Source organism: Triticum aestivum, chromosome 6A (assembly GCF_018294505.1).
Source record: "Triticum aestivum cultivar Chinese Spring chromosome 6A, IWGSC CS RefSeq v2.1, whole genome shotgun sequence".
In the NCBI taxonomy this organism is placed as follows: domain Eukaryota; kingdom Viridiplantae; phylum Streptophyta; class Magnoliopsida; order Poales; family Poaceae; genus Triticum; species Triticum aestivum.
In genome coordinates, this window is record NC_057809.1 from 3,488,996 (window position 1) to 3,511,431 (window position 22,436).

Below are 22,436 nucleotides of genomic sequence, written 5' to 3' on the forward strand. Positions count from 1 at the left end.
GATAGGTGGTCATGATAGACAACCCGACAACAAGATTTTTCATGTAGCATCAAATTTGATAGGTTGTCATTGTAGGCAACTTACAGGTAATGCTACGCAACTTGGTGGTCATCGTAGCCAACTCAAAAGAACATCGGGTTGATAAATGACCAAGATACATAGCCTAACCGAAAGTTGCCTATTCTAGTAAATTGATAGATAGTCATGGTAAATGACCATGAAAAACATGATAGCCAACTTTATAACATCACCGGTTTGATAGGTCGTCATGATAGACAACCTAACACAAGGTTTTTCATGTAGTATCAAAGTTGATAGATAGTCATGGTAGGCAACTTAGAGGTGATGCTAGGCAACTTGGTGGTCATCCTAGACAACTTAGAAGAATATCGGAATGATAGATGACCATGATACACAACCTAATCGGAAGTTGTCTACTCTAGTGCAAAAAATCGCCTCTATGTGGCACCAAAGTTGCCCAAGAAAAAGAAGTTCGCCGAAAGCAACTTCATAGGTGACGCTAGGCAACTTGACAAACATGCTAGCCAACTTTATAACATCACTGGTTTGATAGGTCGTCATGATAGACAACCTAACACAAGGTTTTTCATGTAGTATCAAAGTTGATAGATAGTCATGGTAGGCAACTTAGAGGTGATGCTAGGCAACTTGGTGGTCATCGTAGCCAACTTAGAAGAAAATTGGAATGATAGATGACCATGATACACAGCCTAATCGAAAGTTGTCTACTCTAGTGCAAAAAGTTGCCTCTATGTGGCACCAAAGTTGCTCAAGAAAAAAAAAGTTCGCCGAAAGCAACTTCATAGGTGATGCTAGGCATCTTGACAAACATGATAGCCAACTTTATAAAATTACTGGTTTGATAGGTAGTCATGATAGACAACCTAACAACAAGGTTTTTCATGTAGCATCAAAGTTGACAAATAATCATGGTAGGCAACTTACAGGTGATGCTAGGCAACTTGGTGGTCATCATAGCCAACTCAAAAGAACATCGGGATTATAGGTGACCGTGATGCACAGCCTAACCGAAAGTTGCCTACTGTAGTATAAAAGTTGCCTCTCCGTGGCACCAAAGTTGCCTAAGAAAAAAAGTGTGTCGAAACATATCCATATGGGATCTTGTTTTGAAGAGTTTGTCGCCAAAATCCTAACAGTGAAAATGGATCTTAATTTCGATGCTCGGTTTAAAAGTTATGTAAACTTTGAACACACAAAATAATTGCACATGGGACAAGATCTTTCCTTTCTTGAAATGGATTTGTATCATATCATTAGGACAAAATCTTACCTTTTTTAGTTGTGTGCTTTGAAACGCTAGGGAGCACACGTGTGCTCCCTAGTTGCGTAATATAGTAGCGGTGACCCCCTTTTGAAGCAAAGGGAGCCGGACCCCAAACATCAGAGTGAACAAGGTCAAAAGGGCGCTCGGACATCGACTCACTATGAGGATACGGTAGTTGAATCTACTTACCAAGCCTACAACCCATACAATCCAACGAAGCGTTACCGGACACAGACCCCAGAACACCGCGCTGAACCAAAGATGAGACAAGAATCACATAAATGTCCAAGACGATGATGCCACTGCTGAAAAGAGCTAGTAGATGCAGCGACAGGGGCTATGGGACTGGCAGCGGTGGCAGCGGAAGGAAGACGTAGCCAGTCAAGCTCCCAGAGACCATCAGAGCGTCGAGGGCCAGCACCAAGTAGAGCGCCCGTGCGACGATCCTGGACAGAACACGAATCAAAGTCGAGGATAACCCTACAACTAGAGTCAACAATCTGACCACCAGATATGAGTTGCATGGTAAGTCGAGGAACATGAGCGACAGAGGGAACATGAAATGAAGAAGTGGTAAGAGTGCCTCGACTAGCTACTTGGAGGGGAGTGCCATCAGCCGTAAAAACGCGAACAAGAGACTCAACAGGTTGAACGGAAGTCAAAGTGAAAGAATCATATGTCATATGAAAAGATGCTCCGGTATCAAGAATCCATGGGGATGTACCTGAATGAGTAGAAGTGGTTTCTCAATGCCAGAAGAGTCAGCCACGGAACATGCAAAACTTGTCGGTGAAGAATCCCAAGTAGCAAGCAGAGATTTCAGCTGCGCAATCCCACACGAAGACAAGGACACGGCGGAAGAGGTCGAGGTAGAAACACCTGCCGATAATAAGCGGTCTCCACCACCCGTAGAAGCCGCATATAGAGTCGACCGAGAGTGGCGAGTCGACGTAGAGCCATACGTGGAAACCACTTGGTGAGTCGACACAGAGCGATCCCCGTCGTGCGCGGAAGCCGCGGGAGGAGTCGATGTAGAGCGGCCAACAACACTGGCGGAAGTCGCAAAATGTGTCGAAGTAGAGCGACAACCACCATCTTCAAACGGGCGAGCACCAAGCACCGAGAGAAGGCGCATGTGCGAGACAGGATCAATGTACGGAACACCGTCAAAAAACATCCAGCGGCGATGAAGAGGTGTACACGACAAAAGCATTTTACCAATTTTTTTTATTTTTTTTCTCTCTTTTTTTTACTCAAAACTCCAATCCAACAGACCACGTCCGAAACCGGGCCAAAGTGTCAACAGCAGCAAAGGCCCGAAACGTGTCCCGAGTTGCCACGCACAGCATAACACACGAAGCGGCCTCGACACGAATGGAGGCGGCGGTTGACTGGTGTTCACGGACGGACGGGCGGAAGAGGCAGATGCGAAGCCTGCAGGGGTCGCCGGCGGCACTGAAGAACCAGCACGCGAAAAACGGGCGGGTCCGATGGGCGAGATGGAGCGAAGCCGGCGGCGGCCGGATAGGCAGCGGGCGGCGGCCTGATCACGGCGACGGTGGAGGGCCTTCTCGGGGGCGACCTGGCAGGGAGGAAGGGCCGGCGCCCTGGGCGGGGTGAGCCGGATGAGGTGCTGTTTGTGCAGGGAATCAAATACCCGTGATCTCCCTGGTACTTCCGATCTTCCCTTGACCCTTGATCTCTTCTTCTCTCCCTTCGATCTGGTTGTGGCGTGGTGAAGAGAAGTGGCTAGATGTGGTAGCGTGAGAAGTGGTGGTGTGATGTGGTGGTGTTGGGGCTGGATCGAGCAGGTTGGTGCACCAGCGGACAGCCATGGGAAAGGAGGAGTGGCTGCCGGCAGGGAAGAAGACAGCGACGGCCAAGAGTACCTGTGGACGCAAGATGGGATCGGAGGAAGCACGAGTTGCGCGTGCGGAAAAAACTTAAATCTTTAATACCATGTTAGGAAAATATGCAACTTGATATTATTATTAGGAGGTCAAAGGCATCATATATACATGTACAAGAGAATGCCAAGAGGCTAGAATACAAAAGGCCAAGGGCCATGCTCAATATAACTCTAACAGTGCAGCAGTACAACATTGAAGATAGATTGGTGACAGGTGGCTGCGGCGGCCTCATACCCGGCAGGCATCCTGGTTGAGGAGTGTGTCGGACTGGTAGGTGCTCCATACCCGGCAGGCGTCCTGGTTGGGACCTCAGGTCTTAGATGTTTAGGTATGTCTGCGATGTCTGTTTGCTATTAGGCCCAGACTGTCATCGCCCCTTCATCAATTGGATATGAGTATCGACGGTTGTTACTTAGATGGTGGCTTTAATCTTACTGTTATAAGACTTTGTAAGGTCTTGTGAGAATAATTAATAAAGTGGCCATATGCATCGTCCAGATGCAGAGGCCGGGGGTCCTCCTCCTTTTATAATTTTTTTTTATAAATGCATAAGCATCAAGCAGGAGACACAAATGACTGAAACATCAGACGTTTTAAATGGTCATGTAGCAAACCCAATGTTGGGGATATCTCTTATCGAGAACTTATCGATCGACCAATGATAAGGGGTAAATCGGCTAGTTTATCGGCATATCAGCCGATTTATCGTCCGATTTATCTTATCGGTCAGACAAGGTGAGCGATAAATCGGCCGATTTATCGGAATATCGGAAGATATCTTGAACAATGATGCAAACCAACAATAAAGTTATAGAAGTATAGTTTTTGTTAAGATCATTACAGACTATTGTATTTTAGAAAGATTTTGTTTTTATTGCATAGCGTGCTTGTTTTAATGATGCTATGGATTATATTGGGGTTATAAGTCATGAAAAAGTTAGAATACAATAGGTATTATGTAAGAATAAAATATGAATGGGTTTACAACAATACCTAAAGTTTATGATTTGTCTATTATACTAACGGATTTAACAAGGGCGATTTGTATTGAAAAGAGGTTACCCACGGTATAATTTCTGTGACATATAATTTATATTTACTAGTTAAATATATGGTCAGACTTTAACCCAAAATAAGTGGCGTGGTTCTGAAGATTCGAAAACTACTTCAAGGGATTATGAGAAACCGCGAGAGTAGCAAAACTCAGGGATCTTTCTCTAAGAATTTAAGGTGTTGTATTATTGTTATGATGCTTCTTCCACCACCTCCACCCTGCAACTCATGAGATGTTGAATACTTAAAAGGCTTCGAACTGCAGCACATTCATGAGTAATGTAACACTAAATTCTTGTTTCTTGTACAGGATTATGAAGTAATGGCTGAACTGAAGCATGAATGGTTGGCCAGAAATTGGTTTTGTTTTCCCTGAAGAATCTCTTGGTGACTTGTAGCTGCAATTGGTAAATCCGAAACAGGAACCAGAATTCGATATAATTCAAATCAAGAGAAATTTCAACTAGACTGTAAGCAGTACTGATGCATCAGGGAAGGAGCAAGCTACTACTGTTGCTGAAATGCCTGAAGAAGTTCAGATAGCAGGGGGCGTAGCTGAATTGGAGTCAAGTACTAGTCAGCAGGCAACCAAGTTGAATGGGCTTGCAGGCTGTGAATGGGTTTTGTGAACCTTGTAATCATCTTTTCCTTTATCCCATCTGCTGGCTGTAGCAGGGGATTCATCGACCAACTATGTAACATGCTAAGATAATAGTTCTTCCTGCCCATCCACCTTACATCACAGAGTCAAGCATCAGCCCAAGCAAATCCACGAGTCGCTAACCAGGCATGCAACTTGACTAATGTCTGCTGGTCCCAGATAAAAATATACAAGACTTCACACGACAAGTCTCAGCATCAACCACATCGCATGCCACCGGCATACACAATAGAAGAAACTACATACAAGAGCAATCTCAGCATCAACCACATCGCATGCCACCGGCATACATAAAATAGAAGAAACTATAGACACACAGTTTGAAGAACTTCAGTACACCAACTAGCCATGGCTGCATCTCAGCAACATAGAAGACCTTCCCTACGCCAACTAGCCATGGCTGCATCTCAGCAACCCGACTTTAACTCTTAATACCTGCAGAACAATGAATGTCATCCCAGTCAAACAAATTTGTAATGCTCTCTCACAACAAAACAAATTTGGTATGATCCCCAAAAATAAGCATTAACTTTGCCGTACTGCAGATTAAACAGAAAATGTCCAAAGCTGAATCATCCCAGTACACAAGCTAATACTACAAACGGAGAACAACAATAAGGGAACATTTAGTTTGTACTGGCACCTATATGCTTACATGTTTTCAAGATTCTTGCTACATAACTACGTACAATCACAGTTCAAACTAAGAGATCGGTGACTCACCGCCTATCATCTGAGGCAAAAAAACTGAACTTCCAAGATTGTCAAGTAATTCCAGATTTACTTTTGTGTGCAAGCCATATGTAATGCTCAGACAAAGGACAAATGGCTTGTATCTCTACCCAAAGGCATGCTTCTTGAAAATGTATCAAGGATAGTAAATGAAGCCAAATATACCGCTAGGTCCAAAAAAGAATGGTAAAATTGTTTACATGTTCAGAGAAAATGCATTTATCCAGAATTATTGTCGAGTGAGTTTTGTGCCAGTTATGACCATAAAGCCAAAATAAAATATGCACGGCTTGGAAAACCAGAGTTCCATAACAAGTATTACATAGTACTACGTGAAATTAATGAACTAGTACTACTCGTTGATAAAAATTAGACCATGGTATTATGAATTGATGATTTCTATGAAGATCAATCAAGTTAAATTTTAAACTTGCAAGGAAAAAAATAATGAATAAGAAAACATAACAAGCTTTAAGCCGCCTCCAGACGTTCCGATTTCTTAATTACTTCAGATGGTTTCACTACTGCAGCTATTGCCACTTTCCAATTTTTGGTACACCTCTGATGAAAAGATCATTACAAACACATAATTGTATTTAGCCTTTAGCAATGGCCAGGGATCAAAGCAATATTTGTATTCCTTGTTCTAGCTTTAATGGAGCTCTATAATAACAAGAAATTAGATAACCATAAGATGATCAGATCAACAGAGGAACAAATAAGACAACATATTTTTATGTATCTAGCTCAATCCTAATAAAAGGAACAACGTTGCCGCAATAGCGTACCAAAAGTAACTGGAACGAATACGAGCAAAACAAACTAAATGGACTTTTTTGCTTGTGCAATGTAGATAGGGCGTATTACCTGCAGTATAGAAATTCCTGTAGGGATAAAAGGTGTCAAGACATATGTTGTTTCTTTTAACAATATGTTTGATCTGCATCGAGTCAACTTGGAGTGTGAAGTTGCCGGTTATAGTAGTGAGAACAATCACATTTGCGTCCTCATCATACCCGACGAAAAGTGCAGAATCCATTCTCCTTGGAACCGTACCCTCGAGTGGAATGGTTTTCTGCAGCAGCACCCATTCGAAAACACCATAGCTGTTAGATTTCCTCTCCCATAATTTGATAGTCAGGTCCAACAAAATAGCAAGGCCTAGTCCATCATTCTCCATCCGTAAGAGCTGAAAATACCAGTCGTCGGTACCATGGTTTTCTACCGGCTTTTCGAGCAGACAAAGACTTTGCATTTTGAAATCAAACACAAGGACATCACCTCCAGAAATCAACAAGCAAAGTGCATTCCCGACAAGGGTGCTGGGCCTTCTTAACCTAGACACTCCAGCTGTTATCGTCATCGTCGAGAAAATATCTCCCCAAACACCAGACGCCGAGTCATAGACAGAACAAAATGCCGGTGTATTGTACTCAGCGCAAACCAAAACCAATTTAAACGGGCTCGAGAAACAATCTCCGTGGACATGCCCATCTTCGGCATCGACGCACAATACAGTGCCATGCCAGCCACAGTAACTCCCCATTGAGGCACTGTTGAACCCTGGTGGAAAAGCCATGATGCGCTCTTCACCGGTGAGGGGATCCCACACGACAGTCTCGCCCTTATGCATGCTGATTAGGAGAGAGAGGCCATGGCGGCAGCCCATGTATGTTTCATCTTCCTGGTAGGGTATTCTGCTCTTGGGCAGGGAGAAGCGGGCAGCAGGGATGCGGTCAGGTGAGTCCATGGCAGGAATGAAGTTTTTAGCATACCCTCTGAAGAAGCCGAGCAGAGGAGGTTTCTGGTGGTGCTTGCGGAAGCGTTTGCGGAAGTGGGGGTCGGAGAGGATGCTGCCCCAGCGCTTGCATACGGCGGACGCGCGGGGCAGCGAGGACGGCTTGGGAGGGAGGCGGACGAGGATCTCGATTAGGAGGTTGTCATCGCGGAGCACCTCGGACACCGGGCCGGCCAGCAGTACAGAACGGCGCAGGCTACTGACATCCACATGCGGCGAGCTGGGAATGGGATCAGCCCTGGCATGAAAGGAAATGTAATCAATGGACACACATATGCACATCGGGGCAGTTGCAAATTAAACATCCAACACACATATGCACATCCATCCTGCATATATAGCATGGCATAAGTCAAGTAATAATGAATCTGGTGGTTTCTCCCATTATCTTATCCCACACAAATATGCACATCCATCCTGCATATATAGCATACACAAAGCGAGAGGAATTGGATTGGGAATCTTACTCTTGGCCTTGGGGAACCTCAGCAGCAGCATCCATCAGAAGCACCTATCTCTCCACAGCTGCAGCAGGGGAGGATTGTTAGGGTTTGATTAGGAGGGGGAAATCTAGCTAGGGTTTACTTTTACTACTAGGGAAAAATTAAGAAGAGAAAAGAAGAACGGAGTTACTGGTTTAGATGGAGAGGGAGAGGAACGAGTAGATTGGGTTGCCAGACCTCGAATCGCCGGTGGGTGGCTGTCGGAGACGGGGCGGTGGGGTGAGGTCGCCGGCGGCTCCGCTCCTCCTTTCTCCGCTCCGCAGCTTTTTTTTTAGAAACTTCTCCGGTCCGCAGCTGAGAGTGGGAGTGGGGAACGACCACTATAGTAAGCATAATTTCTTTTTTTTTATTTTGTGAGATTATTTCATTTTTGGAAACCATGGTTTTAGGAAAATCATGATGTTTGTTGAAGCATAAATATTTTTCTTTCCATTTTTTATTTTGTGATACCCGATTTTAAAAAAAACATGAATATCCTTATATTTCTAAATTTTCATTTCTAAATTTATTTTTATTTTTTTAACACAAGAAGGCGCCAAGCGCCAAGATATCATTCATCTCAAAAGCATAGTACAACGTGTATTACATATCCCTGGAGTTGAAAGTTATGAAGATAAAGCAAAGTTGGGCAAAGAGAATTGCTTTGAGAGGAATGAGTACAGCACTGCAGCTAAGGACAGAGTCTACTCTTGAGTTGAGAACCTGATGAGCACAATCATGAGCTATTCCATTGATGTTCCTGCCAATATGGTAAACAACAGTCTGGACAGAAGAAGTTTCCTGAAGAAAATTGCTAATTGGAGTGCGACACCTCCAGTTGATCGAGTCGTCATTGATGTTCCTGTAAGCAGCCATATTTTTTATATGCCAAGCATGTTATTATGATTCTTCCAATTGATCTACCACCAACACAGCAAGATTCACAAACTACTTAACCAGTACAGAGTTTCAATTACTTTACTTAAATTCTTGTTTTTTGTGTAGTATTATGTTGTAATGAACTAATTGACCAATACACAGCAGTACTATGAGTGAATTGATCTCTTTTCTATTTTGCGATGGAGACTGAATTGAGCTATTAAACTTATGCCGTTGAGGACTGCATGAACAAGAAAAAAAAGCAATCTACAAGGTCAGGTCGAGTGCAGGACACAGCATTGTGAATGTGATGTCTGTGTACTGCAAGGAAATTGATCATGGAGCAGGGCCTGATTCAAAGGTCAAAACGTATAGAACCACACTGTGTCAAAGAGAACTGAAACCGTGCTAAAAATGCTAAACATCACGGCCAAACATTTTGATTTTGACAGCAGCAACGATCTAAGGCAGCATTTTCCTTATGCGCACGTAGCCCCAGGTGAGAAGATGAACGTCGCCATGGCAGTCACGAGTTAGCTCTCTCGCCAGGCCGCTGCTTTTCCTGGAGGACCGACTTATTGGACACATGTCGGAAATGGCAAGTCCATGATCTGGAAGATATCTTCAGTTTACACTGGACAAGAAGAATCTCTATTGACAGATCCAGAATAGGACTAGCATTTAAGAAAAAAATCAGTAATTTTCTTCAGTCAAACAAAGTTCAGGCAAAAACTCAAATGCTCATTTTGACTTGCCTCCTCCAAGAAAGAGCCAAGTGAGTCTCAATCAACCAGGCAAACATCTCCTCTGTGTATCTTGGCCTTGCAACCAAGAAATCCAACTAAAGTTAATAAGCATGAAAACAAGTTATTGGTGACAAATATACAGACACCGACCGAACCATATAAGTGCATAAGCATCAAGCAGGAGACACAAATTACTGAAGCATCAGAGGTTTTAAACATTCTTAGTTTCTTTTAAGTAGGCACTGGGGCTATGGGTGTTCTCTACTAGGCAGTAAAACTGGGCATATACAAGCATGGTCTGCCTCTGCTGCAAGAGGTGATGTGACTTGTGAGAAAGCATTATCACAGTTAGATCACTACCAAGACTCACGGTTAGGGGACTTCACAAAGAAACTCTGTAAAGTTAATCCAGAAAATCAATTGAAGTTAACAAGCATAACAAGTTATCGGTGACGAATATCCAGACACGGAAATATATGTGTATAAGCATCAAGCAGGAGATACTTTTCAAAATACAGAAACATAAGAGGGGCTACTGGGTCATATAGCAAACCAACAATGAAGGTTAAACAATCTTAGTTTATCTGAAACTAGGCAGTAAAACTGGGCATATATAAGCACTGTCTGCCTCTGCTGCAAGTGGTGATGTGAGAAAGCATTACCACAGTTAGATCACTAGCAGGACTCACAAGGTCAACTGCAGATAGTTTTAGGGACTTCACATTTAGGGACTTCACAAAGAAACTGTTTAAAGTGCCAGAGCCCACTGCTTCTTGTCCATCCACCTTGCTGGTACCTCACATCACAGAGCCAAGCACTAACCGAACCAACTCCACAAGTCACTGGTCAGGCATGCAAATTGACTGATGTCTGCTGATCTTAGACAATATACAAGAGTAAGAGTTCGCACGGTTAAATCCGACAAATTCCCCTTAATAGGCCACACCACATAATAAAAGTAGAACAACCTACATACTACACAGAGGAGATATCTCATCCTCAACCACTTCACATGACACAGCTTACATAGCGGAAGAACCTACATACTACATAGCAGGATGTTTTGAGCGTCGACTGCATTAAAACAGAAGAACTTCCAATGTTATTCAAGTAAAACAAATTGCTAATACTCTCCGACAGAAAAGCCAAATTTTGTATGATCCCCCATAATAAACATTGACTTTCCCGTAGGTCAAATTATACAAAAAAATATATCCAAAAGAGAATCATCCAGTGTGTTTTTCTTTTGACCTGCTCATCCAGTGTTATTAGACAAACTAACCCTACAACCGGAGAACAGCAAAAGAGAATATTTAGTTTGTACTGGCACCCATTTGTTGACATATTTTAAAGATTCTTGCTATGTAAGTATATAACTACATATGATCGAGTTAGAAACTAAAAGATCAGTGACTTGATGCCTATCATCTGAGGTAAAAAAACTGAACTTCCAAGATTTTCAACGCAGTCCAGATTTACTTTCTGTGCCAAACCCATGTGAGAGGCTCAGAGTACAAAGCAAAACTTTCTGGTATCTCTACTCAAAGGTATGCTTTTTTTTCAAATATAAAAATCAACAATGCAAAGAATTCCTTGACATTCAATCACTGAATATGGCCTTCCACCTCTCCTTATTAATGCAGGAGGTCCGAGAGATTCAGAACAACACTGCCACACAGCAACTCAACGAAGATGATAGTGGCCAATTAATGGATATATTTTTGGGGGCTCCAAATACACCTCACAAAAATACTACCAATTCTATTTCAAAGATGTCGAGGCCCACTGCACCTTCAAGTGGATCTGCAATTCCAAATGTCTTTGCTTGGCTGCTCTTGTCTGATCGATTGAACACATACAACATGCGAAGCAGATGCCACTACATCACTTGACCAGGTGTTGAAAAAAAATGTTAACTGCATCATCTGCGAGCTTCAGACTGAAGAAACCCTTGTGCATCTATTTTCTCATATCCTTCTGCCAGACAATGTTGGGCCTCTCTGAATATCAACTGGGTGCCTGATGGAGATAGATTTAACTGGTTAACTGCTGCCAAACAGGCCTGGGGCAGACCCATGTTCATGGAGGTGTTTACTGTAGCTGTTTGGTCTTTGTGGAAATACCAAAACAAAATGGTCTCCTAAAGAATTCCCCACTCTCACAGATCATGGCTGTCTAGATTTAATCAAGACTTTTGCATTGTTGAGATATAGAGCGAAGCCTGAGCTTGAGGATTTCATAACCTCCCTAGTGCAGCAAATTACCTAAAAACCTTGCATTAGTATCTTCTCTTTTGGTTAGGGTCAAAGACCCTGTACCTTGTACATATCATGTAACTTTAATTTTGTTTTATTAATATAAGACTGTAGGAACCTCTCCTACAGTCCTTTTACAGTTCAAAAATGAATAGACAATGCAGCATTACGTAAATTAAGTAGCCAAGCAAAAAATATATACCAAAAGATAAATTTACCTAAGTTTTTCGACCAAGATAGCACGTTAGAGATCTTGTGTGATCACTGTTTCAGATCCACTCCTTTCCACCCAACTCCCTTGACTACAAGCAAAAGAAGCCCAGAAACAAATGAAAATAAAGAGAAGTTGAGTCAAGGAACAAGGCATATGTGCAAACTACTATATACTCATGTAACTAGAGTATGGGAAACTAGCTTTTGTGGCAAGGATAGTAAACAAAGCCACATCTATTGCCAGGTCCAGAAAATAAATGGTGGGACTTATACCATTTATTGACCAATATGCCAAAACAATATATGCACGGATTGGGAAACATGAGTTACAAAACAAGCATTGCATAGTACTATGTGAAGTTAATGAATTAGTACTACGTTTGGATAAAAATTAAAGTGCATGTATTACTAATTGATGATTGTCACTCACCAAAGAAACTAATTGATGATTAGTATATCAAGATAAATTTTTAATCTTGCAAGGAAACATAGTGAACGAGACAACCTAACAAGCTTTAAGCTTCTAGATGTGCCAAGTGGTAAACCATTCACATAGCAAATGGTTTCACTATATTCTCTTACTGCAGTTGTTGCCGGTTTCCAATTGTTAGAAACCCTCTGATGAAAATATCATTATGAGCACAAAATCATAGTTAGCATTAAGCTTGTGCAATGTAGACAGGGAGATATTACCTGCAGTAAAGAAATTTGTGTTTCTCTTAACAATATGTTTAATCTGCATGGAGTCAAGTCTGAGAGTGAAATTTCCTGCCGGCATAGTGAGAACAATCATATTTGTGTCCTCATCGTAACCGACGAAAAATAAAGAATGCATTCTCCTTGGAAACACCCCCTCCATGGAATGGTTTTCTCCAGCAACACCCATTCGGCAACGCCATCACAGTTAGATTTCCTGCCCCATAATTGGATGATCAGGTCCAACAAAACGGCGAGGCCAAGTCCACCATCCTCCATACGTAAGAGCTGAAAACACCCGTCGGTAATATTGTAGTATGCCGGCTTCTCAATGAAATTGAGGCTCTGAATTTCGAAATCAAACACAAGGATATCACCTCTAGAAATCAACCAGCAAAGTGCATTCCCGACTAAGATGCTGGGCCTTAACACAGAAATTATACGTGATATCACGGTTGAGAAAACACCTCCCAAAACACCAGACGCCGAGTCGTAGACAGAATAGAATGCCTGTGTATTGTATCCACCGCAGTAGACCAAAACCAACTTAAACGGGCTCAAGAAGCAATCTCCATGCACATGCCCATCTTCGGCATCAGCACACAACACAGCGCCATGCCACATACAGAAACTCTCCATAAAGGCGTCGTCGAGTCCTGGTGGAAAAGCCACAATGTGATGTCGGCCGGTGAGTGGGTCCCACACAACGGTCTTGCGCTCATGCTTATTGATTACGACAGCGAGGCCATGCCGGCAGCCCATGTATTCTCCGTGGTCGCTGCGGGGTGTGCTGCTCCTGGGCAGGGAGAAGCTCGCGGCAGGGACACGGTTCGGCGGGTCCATAACGGGAGCAAAGCGGTTGGCATAGCCTTGGAAGAAGCCGAGCAGAGGAGGCTTCATGTGGTGCTTAAGGAAGCGTTTGCGGAAGTGGGGGTCAGAGAGGATGCTGCCCCAGCGCTTGCATACCATGGACGCACGGGGGAGCGAGGACGGCTTGGGAGGGAGGCGGGCGAGGATCTCGATGACGAGGTTGTCGTCGCCAACCACCTTGTGCACGGGGCCGGCCAGCGGCACAGAACGGCGCAGGCCCCTGCCGTCCACACGCAGCGAGCTGGGAATGGGATCGGCCCTGTCATGAAAAAGAAGTGCAATCAATGGACACACACATGCACATCAGGGCAGTTGCAAGTAAAACATCCATGATCGATACAATAGCATAGCCTACGACAAGTAATAATGAATCAACTGGTTTCTCCCATTATCTTATCCCACACATCCATCCATAACTGTTACCCTTGGCCTTGGGGAACCTCTGCAGAGGGATCCATCAGCTGCATCAGAGGAGGATTGTTAGGGTTTGATTAGGAGGGGAGAAATTAAGAAGAAGACAAAAAGGAACAGCTGGTAGTAGATAAGATGGAGAAGGGCTAACCTCGGATCGGATCGCCGGGGCGGCAGGGTGAGGTCGCCGGCGGCTCCGGTCCGCGGCTGAGAGTGGAGACGGACTGTAGGAAGCACGGTTGCAGCAGCCTAGCCTGCCCTGTAACGTTGGCCCATCCAAGCCCAGCCCAATCTGTCAATCAATTAGAAAATTTCTTACTCTTGTCTAAAACAAGATAATCTTCTTACTCTTGCCACCCCTCAAAAAAAAGTCTTGCCTAAAAAAAACAATCTTCTTACACACACTAAGTACTCCCTCCGTCCCAAAATTCTTGTCTTAAATTTGTCTAGATACGGATGTATCAAGTCACATTTTAGTATTAGATACATCCGTATCTAGACAAATCTAAGACAAGAATTTCAGGACGGAGGGAGTAGTAAGTACCCCCAAGAAAAAGATGCCTCACAAAAAACCACTGAGAATTTGTTTTGGAAAAAGACCGATGACTATCTGAAGGTCCCTGAAAAAAAATCCAAGAGTCAGACCATTTTCTCCTCGACAGTGTCGTTACGGAAAACCATGGTTTTTTAGGAAAGACATTTTTATATGAGATAGTTTATTTATTTTATTTTGTGAGATAATTTCATTTTTGAACACCATGGTTTTTAGGAAAATCATGATGTTCGGTAAAGCAAAAGCAAAAATATTTTCTTTCCAATTTTTTAATATTTTGTGATACATCCTTGTAATTCTGAAAAGAAAAATCATGCACATCCTTATATTTTCTAAATTTATGTTTTCTCTTGTTTTGCTACACTCTCTCGTAATATATTTCAAGGCATTGTTTTTACACAATTTATATTTCTCAAAATTACCCCTCCCCCTGTTTCTTTCAATTTTGCCAAATTGATAAATCCTATTTTTATTGTTGATTCACCAAATAACTTGACTTTCGGAACCATTCTTTAATTTCTTTATATCTGCCAAGCATGTTATAATGCTTCTTCCAGTTCATCTACCATCAACACAGCAAGTTCTTGTTTTCTGTGCAGAGCTAACTACTTAACCAGTACAGAGTTTCAACTACTTTACTTAACTTCTTGTTTTCTGTGCAGTAATGAACTAATCGACCAATACACAGTAGTACTATGAGTGAACTGATTATTATTTTTCCTTTTTGCGATGGAGACTGAACTGAGCTACTCAACATATGCTCATGAACAAGAAAAAAAGTAATCCACAAGGTCAGGTCAAGTGCAGGACACAACATTGTGAGTGATTTCTATGTACTGCAAGCAAATGCAGCATGGAGCAAGGCCTGATTCAAAGGTTAAAATGTATAGAACTGAAACTGTGCACAACACTCTTTCGATTAAGAGCCAAGCCACAAAACTCTTTGAAGTTCAAACAAAAACTGACAACATTTTTCTGATTTGCCTCCAAGAAAGAGCCGAGTCAGTCTCACCCAACTAGGCAAACATCTCCTCTCTGTGTCTCAGCCTTGCAATCCAGAAACCCAATTAAAGTTAATGACAATGACAAGTTACCGGTGGCGAATATGAGTGTCATATCAGTGGATACTTTTGAAATTACTGAAAACAAGAGAGGTGCTTAAGGGTCATGTAGCAACCCAACAATGAAGGTTAAACATTCTTCAATTCTTTCATTGAAGTATAGGCAACTGGGGCACATACAAGCATTGTCTGCCTCTGTTGCAAGTGGTGATGTGAGCAGCATTATCGCAGTTAGATCACTAGCAAGACTCGCAGTTAGGGACTTCACAAAGAAACTCTGTAAAGTGCCAGAGCCTACTGCTCATTGTCCATCCACCTTGCTAGTACCTCGCATCACAGAGCAAAGCATTAACCGGACCAACTACACGAGTCACTAACCAGGCACACGAATCGACTAATGTCTGCTGATCTTAGATACTAATATATGTCAGAGTTCAGATGATTAGACCCGATAGGTTCACGTCACAGCCTGCGGTACCTAAAAGTAGAACAACCTACAGACTACACAGAGGAGACATCTCAGCATCGACCAACTCACATGCCACAGCATACATAGTACATAGATGAGCCAACAGACTACATAGCAGGACAGTTTAAGCGTGAACCGCATCATACAAAATAGAAGAACTTCACTACACAACTGGCCATGTCTGCATCTCAGCAAAATAGAAGAACTTCCGTACGCCAACTAGCCATGGCTGCGTCTCAGCAACCCGAATTTAACTCTAAATACCTGCAAAACAAACAATGTCATCTCAGTAAGAACAAATTGGTAATGCTCTCTCAGAGAAAAGCCAAATTATGTATGATCCCCAACAATAAACATTAACTTTGCCATAGTGCAAATTATATGAAAAATATCCAGAGCTGAATCATCCCAGCGCTATTAGACAAATTGATACTCCCTCCGTCCCAAAACTCTTGTCTTAGATTTGTCTACATACGGATGTATCTATTCACATTTTAGTGTTAGATACATCCGTATCTAGATATATCTAAGACAAGAATTTTGGGACGGAGGGAGTACTACAAATGGAGAGCAGCAATAAGAGAACATTTACTTTGTGTGCTACATAACTACATACAATTGCAGTAGAACATAGAAGATCAGTGACAAGATGCCTATCATCTGAGGCAAAAAAATGTCTGGAATCTCTACTCAAAAGGCATGCTTTTTGGAAATCTAAGAATTGCCATGGCACCATCTTGTAAATTGGGAAAGCGGGAAAAAAACATATACAGGAAGATAAAATTACCTAAATTGTTCGACCAAGATAGCATGTTAGCAGATCTGGTCCGATCACAATTAGTTCCAGATTCACCCCTTCCCGACCGACTGCCCTGCCTTGCTACAAGCAAAAGAAGCCCAAACCAAACAAAAATTGAAAGAAAAGTTGAGCCAAGGATGGTAAATGTTGCTGGGTCAAAAAAAGAATGGTTTGTTTACATGTTCAGAAAAAAAAAATCATTTATCCAGAATCTATGTTTATAAAGCGGTAAAGCGAAGCGAGGCGCTTGGGGGGCGCCTCACTGCTTAAGCGATAAAGCGTAAAGCGAGGCGACGCTTTAGACAGACTCTGAACCTGATGGGCAGTATAATAGAGCACCATTTAGTGAGACATATATATGTTGATTCTAATCCACCAGTGAGCCCATATATTCTGATCCATCCACTAAGCAGTAAGCAACTAGCCAATTGCTATAAGAGAGGCAGTAGCACCTAACAGCAGAGGAGTTGTGCATAGCATAACACACAACAGAGCAGAAAAGGCTGGTGCAGATCTGAGGAAGCTGCTGCCAGAGGAGAGAGGAAAGAGCTGAAAGCCTGGATATTTGCACGCTCTGGTTTTGGTTCTCTCTCTTTCTTTCCCCTCCTGTAACTGTTTCAAATGTGAGCCCAGCCCTGTTTCCCTGCCAGGAATCTCTGTACCCTGCCTGGCAAGTCTAAGGCGTCCTCTCTGCCTTAAAGCGCCAATCAGGACGCCTAAGCAGGCGCTTCAGACGCTTTAGTGTCTAAGGCGGACGCCTTAGACACATGTCTAAAGCGAGTTGGACGCTTTGAGCCTGGAGGGCGCTCTAACGCTTAAGCGTCGCTTAAGCGACGCTTTAGGGACGCTTTACAAACAGAGTCCAGAATTATTTTCGAGCGAGTTTGTACCAGTTATGATCATAATGCCAAAATAAAATATGCGCAGATTGGAAAACCTAAGTTCCAAAACAAGCATTACATGGTACTATGTGAAATTAATGAACTATACTACTCCTCGATAAAAACTAGAGTACATGGTTCTATGAATTGACAATAACTATCAAGATTGATCAAGATAAATTTTAATCTTACAAGGCAAAACAATGAATGAGAAAACTTAACAAGCTTTAAGCTTCTAGATGTACCAATTGGTTAACTCAGAGCAGATGGTTTCATTTCAATTGTTTGAGACCCGAAAAGATCATTGCAAGCACATAATCATAGTTAGGATTTAGCAATGGCCAGGCATCAAAGCAATAGTTATATTCCTGTTCTAGCTTTAATGTAACCTAGTAATAATAAGAATTTAGATCACCATAAAATCACCAGACCAAAACAAAACAAGCAGCACAATGTATTTATATATATCCTTACTCAAAGGAACAATATTACCGCAACCAAGTGCCTAAAGCAACTGCATTGAATCTGAGTGAAACATACTAATTGGGCTTTCTTATTTGTACAATGTAAACAGGGAGGTATTACCTGCAGTATAGAAATTTGTGTAGGGATAAAACGGGTCGTAACATATGTTGTTTCTTTTAACAATATGTTTGAGCTGCATCGAGTCAAGTTGGAGCGTGAAGTTGCCGGTCATCGAAGTGAGAACAATCACATTTGTGTCCTCATCATACCCGACGATACATACAGAACTCATTCTCCTTGGAAACATCCCCTCCAGTGGAATGGTTTTCTTCAGCAACACCCATCCGACAACACCATCAGAGTTAGATTTCCTCTCCCACAATTGGATGGTCAAGTCCAACAAAACAGCAAGGCCAAGTCCACCACCCTCCATCCGTAAGATCTGAAAACACCCGTCGGTAACATAGTAGAATGCCGGCTTCTCGATCACATCAAGGCTCTGACATTCCAAATCAAACACAAGGATATCACCTCCAGAAATCAGCCAGCAAAGTGCATTACCAACCAGGATGCTGGGCCTTAACAGAGAAATTATACGTGATACCGCGGTCGAGAAAACACCTCCCCAAACACCAGACACCGAGTCATAGACAGAACAAAATGCTTGTGTATTGTATCCACCGCAGCAGAGCAAAACCAATTTAAACGGGCTCAAGAAGCAGTCTCCATGGACATGCCCATCTTCGGCATCAGCACACAACACTGCGGCACGCCACATACAGAAATTCCCCGTGAAGGCATCATCGAGCCCGGGTGGAAAATCCACGCTGTGCTGTCGGCCAGTGAGGGGGTCCCACACGAAGGTCTTGCGATCCTGCTTGTTGACCAGAACAGCGAGGCCGTGGCGGCAGCCCATGTATTCTCGATGGTCGTTGTAGGGCGTGCTGCTCTTGGGCATGGAGAAGCAGGAGGCAGTGATACGGTCCGGTGAGTCCATGATGGGAGCAAAGCGGTTGGCATACCCTTCAAAGAAGCCGAGGAGAGGAGGCTTTCGGTGGTGCTTGCGGAAGCGTTTGAGGAACTCGGGGTCGGAGAGGATGCCACGCCAGCGCTTGCACACGACGGATGTGCGGGGGAGCGAGGACGGCTTGGGAGGGAGGCGGACGAGGATCTCAGCGAGGAGATTGTCGTTACCGAGCACCTTGGACACGGCACGCCACTGCTTCCTACCGTACACACGCAGCGAGCTGGAAACGGGGTCGGCCCTAAGACGGAAATAAAATAAAATGTACTCAATCTTCTGGTTTCTCAAATTATCAACACACAAAGCAGACATATGTACATCCATTCATCCAGCACAGCATAAACAAAGTAAGTAGTGCACTGTGCAAAATGAAGGAACATCGGCGGGATCTTACCATTGGACTTGGGGAACCTCAGCGGGATCCATCAGCCCTCCTCTCTCTGCACTGCTGCAATCCAGAAATCCAACTAAGGTTAATAAGCATGACAACAAGTTATCAATCACGAATATCCAGAAACCAAAATATGCAAGCGTATAAGCATCAAGCAGGAGATACTTTCCAAAACACTGAAAACATTCTTAGTTCCTTTGATTGAAGTAGGCGACTCGGGCTAGGTGCGTTCTCTACTAGGCAGTAAAACAGGGTATATATATATACAAGCATTGCGTCCTTGGTTATCGGCGACGAATATCCAGACACCGAAACATCAAGCATGAGATGCTTTTCAGATCAGGTTACTAAAAAAACACGAGAGACGCTAAAGGGTCATGTGGCAAGCAGCAGCAAACCAACAATGAAAGGTTAAGACATCGTCGGCCTCTGCCGCAAGCCGCAAGCATTAACCGGAGGCTAGATCACTAGCAAGACCAGACAAAGAAACTGCATAAAAGTGCCGGAGCCCACTGCTTCTTTTCCATCCACCTCACGTCACAGAGCCAAGAATCAACCGAACCAACTCCAGGAGCCACTCATCAGGCACGCAAATTGAAGGAGGGGGAGGGCGTCGGCGGGATCTTACCCTCGGCCTTGGGGAGCCTCGGCGGCGGGGCCCGTCAGCAGCAGCCTCTCCTCGCTCTGCATTGCTGCTGCGGCAGGGGAGGAGTGTTAGGGTTCGATGAGGAGGTGGGGAATCTGGCTGGCTAGGGTTTGGGGAAATCAAGATGAGGAGAAAAGGAATATCCGGATTAGATGGAGGAGGAGGGGTGGGCTAACCTCGATCGGGTCGCCGGCGACGGCGACGGCGGGGTGAGGTCGCCGGCGGCTCTGCTCCGCCCCTCCTGTCCGTCCGGCAGCTGCTGAGGGGAGTGGAGAGTGGGGACTGAGGAGTGAGGCAGGGGAGAGGGTTTTTTTTTTTTTTGAGATCCAGGGGAGAGCTGAGACTGTGAACTAAGGGTGCAGCCCAATCCAAGCCCACCAGCCCAATCTGCCGATGCGAAAAAAGCCTCGTGACTACAGTCTACAGACCAGCCAGATAATTTAACAGTCAATTCGCGAACAATGGCAAACAGCAGGTCCGATTTTAGTTTTTGAAATTTTGCGCGCACTTTTCCATTTTGTGAAACCAATGGACAATTTTATGAAAACAGAACATTTTTTTAATTCTGATTTTTTTAAAACATGGGCGGTTTTTGAATGTGTGCAAAAAAAATGAAATATATTTAGTAACATTATTATGAACAAAATTTTAAACCGTGATAATTTTTTGAAATTACCAAAAGTTTTTCTAAAATTGAACAACTTTGATAAACTTTAACATTTTTTAAAATCCTAACAAAATTATGAAACCGCAAATATTTATTGAATTCCTGGAGATCTTTTGGACAAACTTATAAAACCGCAAACGCACGCCTCAGCCACTGTATGGGCCGGCGCATCTGGGTTATTCCTCACTGGTTTTGGCAGTGTTCTAGAACCTTCCCTGAATTGGTTTTTATTTTTTACCTTTGTTTTTCTTCTGGGTTTCCCTTCTTTTTTATTTTCATCTTTTTTCTTTTTCGTTTTTTCTTTTCTTTTCCGTATTTCCGTTTTTCAAATTCGCAAACCTTTTTTAAAAGTGACAGATAATTTTTGAATTCACAAACTTTTTGGAAAATTATGAACATTTTTAAAAGATGTGAGTTTTATTTTAAATTCTGAAAATTGTTTTCAAACTCAAGAATATTTTTTCAACAGCAGATCCAGCATTGGACTAGCATTTAAGACTAGATCAAGATTTTTGTTGCAAATTAAATACGCTTTTTTTCAATTTGATACATCAGATGCCACATCATATAAAATGGAATAACCAACATGGGGACAATTTTTGCAATGACCACATCACATGCCCAGCATAAAAAGATGCCGAACAGCCATTTATCTGTCCCTAGTTCAGCTCTAGATAACTGCAGAGTAATAAACGGCATCGGTCAAACAAGTTTACAAATTGTCCCTATGACCAACTTTGCTAGGCATGCTTTTCTGAAAGTGCAAGAACTAGAGAGTTCACAAACTAATCAAGTTCATGCACTAGAAACTGAAAGATGATAGATCATGGATTATCCTAAAACTTGCATAATAACCAAGGAAAAGAATATAATGAGCAAAGCAAGAAGATATATTTACCAAGGGACCAGTTCTGAAACCGCTGGCCTAGTCAGCCTACGAACTAAGACCAACTTCAGCAAGTAGAAACCATGGGTTGAATTATAGTCCTGCACATTTTCTACAAGAGATTTCCATGACATGTATGAGCGTTTACCAAGACAAACGGAATGAAATCCTGGAGATATTATCAGAGAGAAGAAAAAACTATAGCCACAGCAAAGCCTTTCTTTTATCAGAGAAGAAAAAACTATGTTTTCTCAACAGTCAAATTGTTCTCCAATCTCTTCTTTTTCCCTGAAGAACCTATTGACTTAATGGTCTGCCGGAAATGGCAAATCCAAAACCACAAACAGATTTTTTGTTTTATCGGAAACGAGAAAAATTCCGGATGGCAGATCCGGAATTGGAGTAGCTTCTGAAAACATATAAATCAAGACTTTTCTCAGGTTAAACGTTCTGCACGATTAAAAGGTAAGAGGGCATGAGTGTAACATGGGCCTATGTATGCACCCATTTCTGGAATCCAACTAAAAAACATAAGCATGAGAAATTATCCTAACTAATACAGAGGCATCAGAACACTCTGTT

General features: G+C 42.9%; 2 protein-coding genes and 1 pseudogene across 6 annotated transcripts; all 3 read right to left on the reverse strand.

The window, feature by feature from the left end:
* Positions 1 to 4,963: 4,963 nt before the first annotated feature.
* On the reverse strand, positions 4,964 to 8,399 carry LOC123129901 (putative F-box/kelch-repeat protein At3g17540). Its single transcript, XM_044549875.1, has 4 exons — positions 8,141 to 8,399; positions 7,928 to 7,985; positions 6,530 to 7,698; positions 4,964 to 5,365 (listed from the first exon to the last, which is right to left on the reverse strand). The coding sequence occupies exons 2-4, from the start codon at positions 7,960 to 7,962 to the stop codon at positions 5,352 to 5,354; spliced, it is 1,218 nt and encodes a 405-aa protein (XP_044405810.1). The 5' UTR covers positions 7,963 to 7,985; positions 8,141 to 8,399; the 3' UTR covers positions 4,964 to 5,351.
* Positions 8,400 to 12,734: 4,335 nt separating this feature from the next.
* Positions 12,735 to 14,025, reverse strand: LOC123129902 (uncharacterized; annotated as a pseudogene).
* Positions 14,026 to 16,014: 1,989 nt separating this feature from the next.
* On the reverse strand, positions 16,015 to 20,608 carry LOC123131577 (uncharacterized). 5 transcript variants are annotated; one of them, XM_044551226.1, is made up of 6 exons: positions 20,478 to 20,608; positions 20,284 to 20,350; positions 19,659 to 19,709; positions 18,361 to 19,505; positions 16,883 to 16,975; positions 16,015 to 16,359 (listed from the first exon to the last, which is right to left on the reverse strand). In XM_044551226.1, the coding sequence occupies exons 2-6, from the start codon at positions 20,343 to 20,345 to the stop codon at positions 16,352 to 16,354; spliced, it is 1,359 nt and encodes a 452-aa protein (XP_044407161.1). In that variant the 5' UTR covers positions 20,346 to 20,350; positions 20,478 to 20,608; the 3' UTR covers positions 16,015 to 16,351. The 5 variants fall into 5 exon arrangements, with proteins under 5 accessions (XP_044407161.1, XP_044407160.1, XP_044407162.1 ...); XM_044551225.1 differs by having other exon boundaries at positions 19,659 to 19,712; XM_044551227.1 differs by having other exon boundaries at positions 20,284 to 20,347; positions 20,478 to 20,606.
* Between the last annotated feature and the right edge of the window lie 1,828 nt (positions 20,609 to 22,436).